Source organism: Sinohyriopsis cumingii, chromosome 2 (genome assembly GCF_028554795.1).
Source record: "Sinohyriopsis cumingii isolate HCF-2022 chromosome 2, ASM2855479v2, whole genome shotgun sequence".
Lineage (NCBI taxonomy): Eukaryota > Metazoa > Mollusca > Bivalvia > Unionida > Unionidae > Sinohyriopsis > Sinohyriopsis cumingii.
This window is the reverse complement of record NC_142962.1, coordinates 120,555,573-120,570,269: the sequence shown is the minus strand read 5'-3', so window position 1 is coordinate 120,570,269 and position 14,697 is coordinate 120,555,573. Positions and strand designations below refer to the sequence as shown.

The 14,697-nt window shown below is 34.8% G+C and overlaps 1 protein-coding gene across 2 annotated transcripts in view; it reads left to right on the top strand.

Moving 5' to 3' along the window:
- The window catches only part of LOC149805705 (uncharacterized), a 56,215-nt gene extending 42,441 nt beyond the window's left edge, over positions 1–13,774 (top strand). For both annotated transcript variants that reach the window (XM_089950366.1, XM_089950367.1), the window contains 5 exons: positions 403–584; positions 1,470–1,565; positions 3,356–3,507; positions 7,270–8,312; positions 11,454–13,774. In XM_089950366.1, coding sequence (XP_089806492.1) covers positions 403–584; positions 1,470–1,565; positions 3,356–3,507; positions 7,270–8,312; positions 11,454–11,666 — 1,686 coding nt within the window. In that variant the 3' untranslated portion in view covers positions 11,667–13,774. The remainder of the gene's footprint in view (positions 1–402; positions 585–1,469; positions 1,566–3,355; positions 3,508–7,269; positions 8,313–11,453) is intronic.
- Positions 13,775–14,697: the final 923 nt, after the last annotated feature.

Below are 14,697 nucleotides of genomic sequence, written 5' to 3'. Positions count from 1 at the left end.
AACAATAATAATAATAATAATAATAATAATAATAATAATATTATCATTATTATTATTATTATTATTATTATTATTATTATTGACATCGTCATATATTATTATTATCATTATTATTATTATTATTATTATTATTATTATTATTGGCATCGCCATTGTTTCTTTATTGTCTTGTGATGTTATCTATCTATTTATCTATCTATCTATCTATCTATCTATCTATCTATCCATCCATCCATCCATCCATCTATCTATCTATCTATTATAGCAGGAAAAAAGTTATTTTTATGGATGTTTACTTTAACAAGATCAAAATTAGTTTTCAGGACTCTACGTTATCAGATAAATTTTAGTTTCAACTTTACCTTAGACTTTAAACACTAACAAAACTATGTCATTTTACAGACCAAACAAGAGAAGGAGTATGCCGAAAGAAAAGACTTTATAGAGAGTTGCCCGTTATTTCAAAACTGGTCTTCCAAATTCAAGCACCTACTTGAGATGAGTATACGCAAGGAAGAGTACCTCTTTGGAACCTGTATTGTACGACAAGGGGAGCCGGTTGATGGCCTATATTTCATTATTAAGTGAGTACATTCGGTAGCATTGTTTCCTTTTTCCATACATTATGAATTCTATTTCTCACCTGTATATTTAACTTATCATTTATTCTCTTTCTTTCCTTTATGATTTTTAAAATGTTGTATTTGGTTTATTTTCTCTGCATGTATCGGTATGTTTGACTTTACATTCAGCTGTTTTCTCCGTATGTATTGGTATGTTTAAAATGGACATTTTACTTTGTGTGTAATTATATGTTTGGCTTTGCATTGGGCTATTATAGTCCGTATGTATTGGTATGTTTGACTTTGCATTTGACTGTTGAACTCCATATGTATTGGTATATTTGACTTTGCATTTGACTATTTGAGTCCTTATATATTGGTATGTTTGACTTTGTATTGGGCTGCTTTATTCTGTATTTATTGGTGTGTTTGTCTTCACATTTGGCTATTGTAGTTCGTATGTATTTGTATGTTTGACTTTGCATTGGACTGTTTAACTCCGTATGTGTTGGTATCTTTGACTTTGCATTGGACTGTTTTACTTTCTATCTATTGGTATGTTTGACTTGTCATTTTCATACTGACGTTAAATCTGCAGGTTACTCAGACTAATTATTTAATAAACAATTTTGTTTTTGTTTTGTTTTATGGGTTTAACGCCATTTCTCAGCGCACGATAGTCTATAAATAGCGTCTACTATAACGGCTGGAGGAATTAGAAGTCAAATATGATATTTTATTAATACATTTCGAATGTTTTCCGTATATACAGGCTTGGTTAAAAAGGAATAAAAGGAAACATTGAACAATGCCAATACATTTTCTTGTTTGGCTTAGTTAAAACGAGTATGCACACTTTAATTTAACATGCGCACGTTTTAGTATAAATTTATTTTCGTTTCTTAGAGGTCAAGCAAAGGTCCTTGCAGAGCCTTCTCAACACAAGAAACAATATCCTTTTATTGTCACACAAGTTGATCCAATTGAACAGGAACTAGGAAGGTGAGATGCATATTTCAATGCTTATATGTTCTGGATAACTGAAATGCATACATGTATGTATGTATGTATGTATGTATGTATGTATGTATGTATGTATGTATGTATGCATGCATGCATGCATGCATGCATGCATGCATGCATGCATGTATGTATGTGTGTATGTGTGTGTGTGTGTGCGTGCGTGCGTGTGTTTGTATGTATGTATGTATGGATGGTATGTATGGATGGATGGATAGAGGATGGACGGACGGACGGACGTTCTAGGACATGCGTTAAGGCATCTTTGTCTAATAATCTGTATGTCATATATATATATATATATATATATATATATATATATATATATATATATATATATATATATATATATATATATATATATATATATATATATATATATATATATATATTATTTTTTGAATACGTTTTAAAATTGTTTGCTTATTTGCTTCGTTCACATTCACTTTTACATGTGTTTACATAGGTACTTCAACCAATACACAACACATCTGATTGACAATAAAACAATTGTTGGTAATGAAGTTCTTGACAAGAATTTTTTTTACCATTTAAAGATCTTACTGCATCATGCATATGTTTAAGTAAACATCATAGCAAAATAAACAGTATATACATCATGCCGAATACACGACAACGTGTATTCACTGTATTATTCCCCTGTATATTTCATATTGTATGTATATATATAGAGGATGGATATCGTACATTACGTTTCATAATGTATGGTCAGTTTGACAGTATGTCTTGTGTATCCTTCCTAGTTTGGTCTGCATGTCTTGAACATTTCAGTAAAATAGGTTAAAAAAAAGGTTTTAAAAATTTCGACACCAGTACTAACTATAAATTCACATCTCACCGGTATTTATATACGGATTATGACATGACTTCCTCTTCCTTGCGTTATTGCCATTATTTAAAATATTATGCCAAAATATAGTGTACGGGGAGTGTTCGTAACTCCGTTTGACGTTTTTAGTGCAAGCAATCCTCACATTTTTGTTGCGACAATGTGAAACTACCATGTGTCAGAACAAAGATTTATTTTTTGATCATCTTGCCATGCTGTTCTCGAATGTTTGATGAAACAGTGAGTTTACGGGAACATACGACAACAGTTTAGAAATGCGCGGATTCAATGTGGTACTTATATATATATATATATATATATATATATATATATATATATATATATATATATATATATATATATATATATATATATATATATATATATATATATATAATTCCCAACGGATTATGAATAAATTTGTTTTTTTTCCTACTCGTTCTTAATGTTTACAATTTATATTATTTCAAACGTTTTGGATCTTAGCATAAAGACCTTGTTAACATAGGTTTTTAAAATCAATAAGAAGTAGAAAAATGAAACCCTGTATGCATGTGTGTATGTGCATGGTTTAATTTTCATGCATTGATAGCAATTTAGACCAAAAATTCTACTGTTTTGATTTTTGTTTGCTTAGACTTTGTCTACAGTGTCTGAAGTCAGCATTGGTGTTTTGCAGAACAAACCTTTTCCGACGCGTTACTCATCATTAGTATGCGTCACTGTTTATAACCAGCACGAATCGTTGTATTATATTCATTACGATTATGGAACAGACGATCTATCGACGTACGCTGTATTATGACATATAATAAACATGTTAACAAACATTATTCTTTAAACATAATTTTAATAATAAAGCCTACTAGTGCATACGTAAGAATAAAGATAAGATGAAGTCGGCTTTACCATTATTCTGCAGACATAACAAAGAGAACACGACAAGAAAGAAAGTGACTAGTTTTACACAGGACCAGATCCGGGTAAGACGTAAAGAAGGTTATGCCGCCGCCGAGAAGAGATACATGTCTAGAACGATCGAACTTTGTTGTGTAAAGGAGGAAGAAATTGTAGGTAAGTTTTTTCTAAGGAAAGGGAAGGAAAGAAAAAGAATTAAAGACCACAGTTATCGATCTCGATCCACTTGAATCAAGAGGAAAGTTTGCTTCTATTGATCAAATATGCTTTAAATAAAAAAAAGTATGACGCGATACAAAAGTACACGTCAGAGGAATACACAATGTAAATACCGTTATCTACTAAACAAATTACCAGAATATGATTGGTCAATTATCACGATCAAAAATTCAGCATCTGTTTTCAAAATATTCAAGCGGAATTTAAGAATTCTAATAACGTCATAAGTAGATCAAGTGACTTACAGGACACACGGTCACACGGTACTAATGATATGGAAAAATGGGAACCAGCCTGGAAATGGAGTGTGTGTGTATATATATATATATATATATATATATATATATATATATATATATATATATATATATATATATATATATATATATATATATATACATACGTGTGGATTAGGCTGACCAGGATTGGTTAATAATGTAAGTTATGTTTTAGGAAAAAGAATATTTTGAGAGCTTATTCTAGTTGTAAGTGAAAACAAATAGAGACATTGTTTTATTGATGCAATTTCAGTCCTTTAATAGTCTTGAGTTTGGAACACTCATTACTAAAATAAGCTCCTTACTCTTTGGTGCAGAATTGAAAGCACATGTTTAAACATGGACAAAAATGCCGCGGCTCATACCCTTTCCTCGACACAGAAGCTAACATCCAGGTTTCATCTATACTAATAAATATAGATTTGATCAGGAGCACTCAAATTTTTTAAGTTATTGAATTTTTAATATCATGGTGTTTTCATAGGTTTACTATGGGAACTAAATTAGTACGGCGAGTCCTACAAGCAGGTGTTAGTAAGCCACGTGACAACAGACAAGGGTATAATTGGGTGAAGGAAAGTCGCAGATTCTGCTTCAAAGTCACAATACAAATACGCATTTTATGATCCTGATATTTACAAATTTATTGGATGTATACACGAGTTACTGTTTCATGGTTTACGTATCAATGAATTATCCACAAGTAGTTTAACTTTTATTTAAACAAAGCTGATTCATTTGTTGTTCGACGAGTTTTTCCGAATCAAGGGAGGCAACTGCTATAACTAGTGTCTGCATAGTGTAAAATGGCAGGTAAAATATACTAATGACTAACTCTGACATTTCATATCACGAAGAAAAAACAAATATATATGAAAATGATTTTATGAGGTAATAAAGTAATTTCACCTTGCTTGGTCGAGGTGTAAACTAGCCATGAAATTCATAATATGCAATATTTGCATTAAACCGCGAAGGTACGCAGTCTAGGAATAAGCCAATAACGTTACAATGCCACATTCGACTTTCGATGGAGTCGAATACGGCATGTGGTGTACCGCCCTCGGCTAAATGTGAGACTATCTCCGACAACCCACACCGTCTCGTTCGAATGAGATCCAGCTGCTACTGTCCGAGTCGAAATGTATATTCATCGCGTGTTCTACCGTTCTTCTAAACTTTTGCTGCCACAGTTAGTTTATTCGTAATGAAGGGAAACTGTTTACGAGTAATTAGAGCAATTACAGACAGAAGCCATAATAAATATATGCAACATTTTCATTGTAACCCCATTCACAAGACTTTAAGCCCCCCCCCCCCCCCCGCATCAATGGACTGCATTTAGGACGCAGGGAAGAGACCATATTATCAATGAAAATACGATATTTGACCCAAACCCCAGTCTCCTATTGAGGCTACATCCAGTTGCCATCTTATCCTCGTAAAACATGATACAAATTCTGTTCATCCTTCCTCCCGCAATCGGTGTAGATGGAATTTAGGTTATGAAATGAACTAAGTGACGGACAGACGGACGGATGGCGGAATATGTCCAATCACAATATATCAGCAAAAATATGAGTATAGAGAGAGCTAGAATCAAAAGTGATCCAAATTATTCGCACTTTTTTTGCTCTTGACCCATTTCAGTCCATCAGCACCACTAACCGCCACAGATGAATTAAAGATTGGAATTCTTCGTGGTCATCTTTTGATCCTCATTTCGTGGTCATCTTTTGATCCTCATGAAACATCAAATCAAAATCACATTTGATTACCATCCCTCAATTCGTGTAGATCAGGTTACAATAAGGAGTACATACTGACTTTGCAAGCGTGACTTTTTACCACCACTCTTCCTCCCCTAAGGGCTGCGTCAGGGATATAAAAAAAATAATGTTCGGCATATGAACCGACAGGTATAGCCGATGAAAGCTGAAATATTTTAGCAAAGTATATGACGAAATCAAACTACACCGCCCCAAAGAAAAAACATAACGATAAACAACAACATCCTCTCTCTTTAATTAATATAGCGTTCCACCTTAGTAAGTAAGGTGAACATATGTTTTAGGGATTCACCCCGACCCCGAAAAAACAATCAAAAATCGGGCTCTGCTCAGTCATATCAGGCGTTGTCTGTGAACAGATGCACATAATTACTTCTCTTGTCCGGAATAAATAGGAACGTTGTTGTGCTGCACGGTACGTGCATTGCCCCAATGAAATTAATGTCTTGTTTTCTTCTGTTCTTGCCCAGTTATATTTTTGAAAGGTTGAAACCTATGAACAGCTGCAGATTGTATGAATTTCATCATAAAATACAGTGCCGACTGTATACCATTTTATGGTATCAAAATGACCTGTTCACACTAAATTAAATGCATGCAAAAACATTCCCTTCATCCTCATCATATTATATTATATTGTATTATATTATATTATATTATTAGTAGTACTACTACTACTACCATTATAATTATTATTCATATTTTTATTATTATTCATATTATTATCATATTCATATTCTTATTATTATTGTTATTATTATTATTATTGTTGTTGTTGTTATTGTTATTATTATTTGTCCATACTAAGTTTTCAAGCGATTACATATTCGAAACTGCATGATGACATATGCGCACTATATAACAAAATATACACTTTACATCATCTAGATGGCTAAATCTAATTATCTCGAGGAATGAGTGGGTGGTTGTCAGAGATAGCATTTTCTTTGGCAATATAATTGATATTACGGAAGATAACAGACTTCACGTGCTTACCGATTTGTTTTCCATTTCCACTTCCCTTTAACCAAAGTAAACAAGAAAATTATCATTTAAAATGCTATCAACATAAAAAAAAAATGAGAAATTCAGTAACATCTATTCTTATTAGAGTACGCTACTGTTTACATACTTCAACTGTGTTTAAATCCACAGCGCGACTCACCAAGAACATGTTATACAATAAAATGGGTTTCGTGACTATTTACATTAACGATTATTTTTCTCACCTTACCGCTGTCCTTGATGTTGAATAAACGTAGTCCTTCATTGACACATTTAAGTGGTGAAACTTGCCTTGAACAAAAGTGAACCTATTTTATCTTACAAGAGACAGTAATTTTTTTCGTGTTTGTCAGACAGAAGTTAAATTTTCTTACAAATTCAGCAATGTCAGACTATTATACTCAAAATAAAGATAAGTACTTGAAAGCCCATTTGAAACATACACGTACACGTTTTTGTTTAATAAATACACCGACATTGTGAGAGACACAAACGCATTCTTTGCTTGAGAGGGAAAAGCTTATATCCATTATAACACACCAGCTCGTGTTTTGTTTAAGCTTATCTACCGCTTGAAAAAGAATCAACCTGGTTTTTAATTTTTCATTCTTTTATTTTGTCCCTAGGCGATTTAGAAACAGTGCTAGAGTTGCAAACAAGTGCCTTTACCGTGAAGTGCACAGCGAATACGGCAGCATTCGTTCTCGACTACAAGAATTACGAAAGACTGGTGCTTAGGAAAAACTTTCATACAGTTCATACACTAAAAGAAGGGGTTTTGAAAAAACTAACAGTACGGGTCGCAACACCAAACGGTGCTCAGATACCTTTGTTGAAATTGGTTCACCGTCAGTTACACGATATGGAGCGACCAAGTCACCAAAACAACGCTAAGAAAGAAGAGATAGAAAAAGAGAAACAAACGATGTTGTCTCAAATGATTAAATTATATTTAAAAAATAAGGTACCTTTAATAGAGCCGATGTTACCAGATTCGATCCATTATAGGATAATGTCAGAAAGAAGAGCACAAAAAATGGCATACCAAGAAAAGAAGAGAGAGGAAACGCAGAAAATCTTTTACAAAAGCAAGCGACGAGTGCCGAGAAGTATGAGACAGTTACAAAACAGTGTTGCAGAGACAGAGTTAATGAATGACAGAAGAGGAACCACGGATAATTCGAAATTAATTCGACCAAGAACAGCCATCGGGATTGAACGTTATTCTAGTTCCGATTCAATTCGAACTCGTCGGCCAGAGACGGTGGCGGGATACACACGAAGTACTTTTCATCTTACCGAAGTCGACCTGGCGGATGAGGCAGTCACAACAAACAACAAGGAACCACCAAATCAAGAAGGACAAGCTGAACAAATATTCGAACAAATGGATATGGTTCAGAAAGAAAAGACAGAAACGCGTTCAAAAGTCATGTATTCAATGGCGGCAAAATCGGAAATACGGTTGGATGCGCAGAAGGCACTCCTTGGAAAATCTGCTGACGAACTGTACGACATGGAAGATGAAAATGATTACTTTGATCGTGAAACTAGTGATTCACATCTGAAGCGTTTAGAGCAAAGGATAAAAGAATTCTGCAATAACGTTAGCAATGGAATGTCTCATGGACCGCTCCGAGTTAACGCACTTAAGAGGTTTGAAATAGAAGTAAGTATTTCAATAAGTAAAGTTTATATTGTTTATCAGGAACTTTTTTTGACAAAATATACACTAATCCAGTTTTGAAAAAGTCTTCGACTGTGAACTTTGTATAAACCATCTTAAATTCAAGGGTGTAAAAAATATTTCCAAAGTTGGTTGCTCTTTTGGATGCATGGGTTCTTTGTCTATCAAATTAGTGAGGAGCTGCTTGGCCTGCGTCAAAATTGAAATTCAAAATTAAAAACATAAAACAGCCATCACTGTCCCGGTCTCATCGGGTCCACATCTCTTGCAAAGTCTAAGCAATATGATGCACTTTTCAATTATGGACCTTTCATTAGTGACCGCTCCAATGGGCTAGTGGTTAGAGCGTCCGCCTAGGATGCGGGAGATCGTAGGTTCGATCCCCGGCCGAGTCATACCAAAGACTTATAAAAATGGTACTAACAGCTGCCTCGCTTGGCGCTCAGCATTAAGAGGTTAGTGTTAGGACTGGTGTCAGGATAATGTGACTGGGGGGAACATCATACTACATGTCTACGGCATGGTGCCCCAGTGCTAGACATCACTATAAACTGCCACATTGCAGACATCGTAGCGATATGCCTGACAAATTGTTAAAGCTACCTTAAAACTCCAAATCACACATACACACACACACACACACACACACACACACACCCTTTTTCATTTATGTATTTATATATTGATAGTCCACTAACAATTAGGTATATTGGTGTGAATGCATATTGAATGTTTGGTGAGCAGCATCAATACCCTGAATATCAAGCCTGTATGCGTATTGCCAGGTGGAATATATCCAGGCAAATGTTCTAATGATGGGCAAATCATCAGGTAAGTTCAATTTAGTTAATTTGGAAGAATAACCTAAATTAATGCATGTCTGTGCTATTTTAAAACAATAGTTGCACACTATTTTAAATATAACGAAACTCATTTGAGTATATACAATTTTAGGAATAAAACACAATTATTATGTATGTCATAGTGAGATAATGAAATATATCAGTGGGAGAGATACAGGTCTCCACAATGGCGATATCACTTTCATTGTCACAGAGCGATACCACTTTCATGGCCACAGTGGCGAATGACTTTTGGAACTATTCAGTCTCTATTTAGGAAATATATCTGCTCTTATGTACGTTACTCAAACCTATATTTCCGTATTTAGGCCTATGTCATTTTTCTTCTTTTTCGGCTTTTTCCCTCCCTTTCTTCCTCCTTTCCTCTGAAATAGGATGTACGGATCTTAACACGTGTCAGCTGGTGACCCTCTGTAGTGTACATTTATGCAATCAATGAGTTGCCATCAAGAAATGCCTAAAATCAGACTCAAAACAGCAAAAAGTAAACTTCAAGTATTAGCCTTTTTAGAAATTAGGTTTCAACAAGAATCATGGAAATTGTCCGTGACTGAACTTAAATGATCTGGTGTTATGTGTCACCATACAGTATTGTATACTGTATTGTAATATTCTACGACAAATGGTACGCATTTTTTTTTGTTGGGGGGGGGGGGGAGAAATCGTAATTAAATATAGTAATACAAATTTGTTAGTAACAATGTTAAGCAGTATCACAATCGTGTTTGAAAACGATGGACACATCCAGCGCTGAATAATGTTGATTGCAAACTGAAATTAAGTGACAATCGAATATTGAACACAGCGTCTACTACCGAGCTAGACTGGAAGTTTGCCAAAGCCACATACAAATTTACGTTTGAATGTAGACGCCCCCCACCCCAACAAATGAAAAGTAAAAATCCTTATAAATAAACTCATGATCATTTGAATCTTTTGTTCAAAGATGTTATGCTCTGAAGTCTGTCAGATGCAACCATTCTGTTATGTTTATAGTTATGCCACCCCAAAAGTATCAATCCGCGCATGAAATTAAAATGTCTTCATTTTCGAATCAGCAGTCATTTTTGTGTGGATAATATACACAGTTTGAAGCATGATGTTTATAAATTAAATCTGTAAAACATTGCTGTCTCAAAACTATACTTCTTAATGTCGCAATGAATGCAGCTGTTAATCATATTGGCACAGAATGGAGAAAAAAATTGCAAAATCGACGGCTTTTGCCTTAAAAAATATATAATAACAATAAAATCTTCTTTTTTGAGTAGATCTAAGGTACCATTTCACTTGTGAAGTGGAACCGTTTTGTATTGCCACGACACTTTTTAAATATTTCCGTACATCTCACTAAAACGCAGATATGTTTTATTTATTCAAGTATTTTGCTTGAATTAAAACACAAACCATTCGGGGGCCCCGAGTGGCCGAATGGTCTAAAGCGCTCACCGTTCCGGATCACTGCCATCTCACCTCTGTCTGCGTGAGTTCGAGTCCAAGGCTCGGCTAGCGTGGGTACGTGGGAAAGCCTGCCAGTAGCTTCTCGTGGGTCGGTGGTTCTTCCCTGGGTCTTCCTCCACCAGTTATACTGGCCGCCATGTATAGCCTATCTTGTGTTGAAAAATGGCGTTAAACCCTTGAACAACAACAACAACAACAAACCATTCGGGAGTACCGCTCCGGTGGCCTAGTGGTTAGAGCGTCTGCCTCGGATGCGGGAGGTCGTGGGTTCGATCCCGGGCCGAGTCATACCAAAGACTTAGAAAAATGGTACTAACAGCTAAGAGGTTAGTGTTAGGACTGGTCGGCCTGGTGTCAGGTTAACGTGACTGGGTGGGACATCATGCTACATGTCTGCGGCATGATGACCCCGTGCTAGACATCACTATAAACTGTCACACTGCAGACATCGTAGCCATATGACTGATTTTTTTTTAAAGCTACGTTAAAAATCCAAATCACACACACACTCACACACAAACCATTCGGGATAATAAACATCTCTTTAACGAATCTAAAATAATAGCTTGCATCCCAAAAATTCCCACATGCCATGGGTTAATTCTATATTCCAGAAGCTAATCTTACTGGATTAATTGTCAACACCAGCATGATGTCAGCGTAGTTGAAAAAATATTCTATTATTTAATTATTCTTTCCTTAGTCTTTCATCGCCATAGTTTGCCATTTACCAACTTCTTTTAGTGCAGTATGAACTGGTTTTTGCATTCTGTTTCTAAAAAAAGCACTCTGATTACAGGGTACTGAAGATGTGCCACTTCCCGGAGGGACAGTATTTGTTCAGAAGAAACCATGTTTATATCCACCCTCTGTACAGGTCAGCCCTGATGCGCATCAGCACGTGCGGAGATTCATGATCTCTCGTGAACTTACAACACAATTTCAAATGAGACCTAAATCTGCACATGCGTCTAATGGAAGGAAAGGGAACATTGGAAAGTACGCATGGTAGCTTGCTTTGAATTGTCACTTGTGACTAAAACTTCAGAGTTATGGAAGTGAAACACCTTGGCTATTAAATGTAATTTATGTGACACAGCCGTGAATGTGTTGTACTAAGTCTCTTTGTTAACGAAGTGGTGATGGTCATGTCTTCAAGCATCATGCAGGGAGAACAAGTGATGTCACCTCACTGTATATAAGGTAGAAAGACAAGATGATCCATTCATAAACTGTTGAAAATTAGAGTCAGAAAATGAATAACGATAGGAAACTGTTTAAGCTTAATACAAAAAAGCGTAACATAATTTGTAATAATAAGCATAATAATAAAGATTCCATATATTTTTCCATATATACATGTATTTCACGTATGCATGAAAAATATATATTTATAGATGGAATGTTTTAAAAAACTATGTGTTTGTTTGTGTTAAAAAACTGAGAACACGCATTCATCTTCTTGCTATTTGCCTGTTGCTTATGTAGCATGTTACAATGTGTTCTCGTATTGTGCGACTGCCATTCAAAATATAACTTCAGTTTGTAACTACGAACATTGCAGAAAGCATCAGTGAACTAATACTACAAATTACTGAGATTACTGATATGAATCGTTACTATTACAAACACAGTATGTGAACAGTAGCTTGCAGTAATTGAATCCAAGTAATATCATGACTTACATACTCAATATTTATACGGACCTTTTATGACAGAGTAGATGCAGAAATTTAAATGCGCTGGTGAACACAACTCCTCACTTTCCATTTGCTGAATTTTAACATCTTTATGTTTTGAAATTTATCTTTTATCTAATTTTACGTCTGTCTGGAAGGCCTTACCTTCCTAAATTTGTGTGCAATTCAGTTTTATATTTCGGACTTGTCCTTTTTGTTTCCACTGAATAGTCACTTTTGTGATGATGTGCCGTACAACGCTACTACATCCATGTATTTCTGTAATCAAACAGCGTGACCATTTTGTGTTGGTATGAACTCGTCCATATTTACAAACACGAGCAAAAATTTGGTCACTGACCCGTTCTTTAAAGTGTGTTCCATCTAAAACACATACTTCTCGTTTTAACAAATCATTATAAATTAGTCATATTAGCTGTAACAAGTTGTGCATTGATGACAATTTAACCCCTCCAAACAAACTAAAGCAAAAAAAAAAAAAACATGTTGCAAAAGTTTACAGGCGTCATATTTTTTATTTGAAACATACTGTCCTAATTTGAACTTATATTGGCCAATAAGTACCTGTACTGTTCAGTAAAGAAGGATTTCTGTACATCAAACTTTGATTCCTTGAAAGGCATAACCATTGCTGCCAGAGGTGAATGGTGTTATAGGTATACCGGGTTACCGCGGTATTTTTGTTCTCCGGTGGTACGTACCAGGGTATTTTGTCACTGTACTGTCACTGTATTGACCTTTTGACCCTCAAATCATTAGGCTTCTTTCTTACCCAAGAAGTGAGTCATCCACATGCTTTGGTGCAAGTACATGTCTGAGAACTGACATTTTTGTAAAGCAGAAACCATTTATCTTCTTTCAAAGTGACTTTGACCTTTGAACTTTTATTTCTTCCTTACCCCAAGTTCAAGCCATCCACAAAGTTTGGCTGAAGTATGGAATCTAGAACTAATATTATTGTGTGCAAACCCTTTGTCTTCTCTCAGTTACAGTAACCTTGATCTTTGGACTCCAAACTCAGTATGCTTCTACCTTAGTATGTGTTGTATAATTAATATTCTTGTGCAGAAAACATTTTCTTCTGTCAATCACAGTGACCTTGGCTCTGAATTTGTTAACACCAAAACTGACAGGCTTCTTTCTTATCCCAAGTAAAAGCCATCCATAAAGTTTAGTAACTGTAGATGGTGGAGGACTCAAGCTATTGTGCAGAAATGAAATTGATAGGTGGGTGGACAGACAGACATCTATAGTAAATGTCTCTGATAATAACAGGTGTATACAAAATATGCTAAAATGATCATATGATCAGGTGATCTGCAAACAAATGCAAACATATCAACCTAATTTCACTAGTCTAACTCGAATAGTTTTGCTTTGTCCACAAAATTTAAATAAAATGTGTAAAATATAAAAAAAATGCTGTAATAGTCATTCATTTATCAATCTCTAGTGGATTTTGCTTAATTTCTATAACAAGATTTTCTCAGAAGTCCTAAAGTTCACTGTGTAAATTGTTTTACAAATGCTATAGGTATTTCTGCGTTAAGTTTCTTCTCTGTTTCCTTTATTTCTTCATGTTTTGCAATGAAATCCAAGGTATTAGGTATAAGTTCTGATGCATCAAGACTATCTTATTTACATCATTCACTACTTCGGACACAACATATCGAACAATCAGCAAAAGAATGTGCTGCATTTTCTGGAAATACTTGAAAGAAATAACTGGAATTTTGTAATGCAACTGACATTTCCAGAACTGGTTAAGTGTATGTTTTTTTCTCATCTTACATAAAACCCCTTAGTCTGTGCTCAACAAACATGCTACTTTCTGTTTAGGTATATTTACTCTTGAGGCTTTATTGAAGACATTACTTCTCTGCCTAACAAATATGCAGGAAAAGTTTTTTAAAAAATACAAATTATTTTCTTAGGGATTATAATAGGATGCAATAAAATCTGATACACTCTGTTAATGTAGTCTAATCATATAATCCACTTATGATTGTAAAGAGTGTAACATTTCATGGCTCTAACTTTAATAGTTTTTGTGCTATCAGACTAACATGGATTTGGCACAAAAGTTAGGATATATGAATGGACAGCAGCAAAACAAACTGCCATATTCTGCTGTTGCAGTGGGGGTACAGAAACAAATCTGCCCTAAATGAAAACAAGTTTTAGGAAATGGAGACAAAAGCACATTTTGAAAAACGTGTAGTGTATTTTAAATACAATTTATAGCAATGGATATATGGAGGGGAAACGTAAGGTCATCATAAACACTGCTGGTGTTTTCAATGCTCATAATATTGTATTTATCCAAACAAAAGCTTTTTAAAT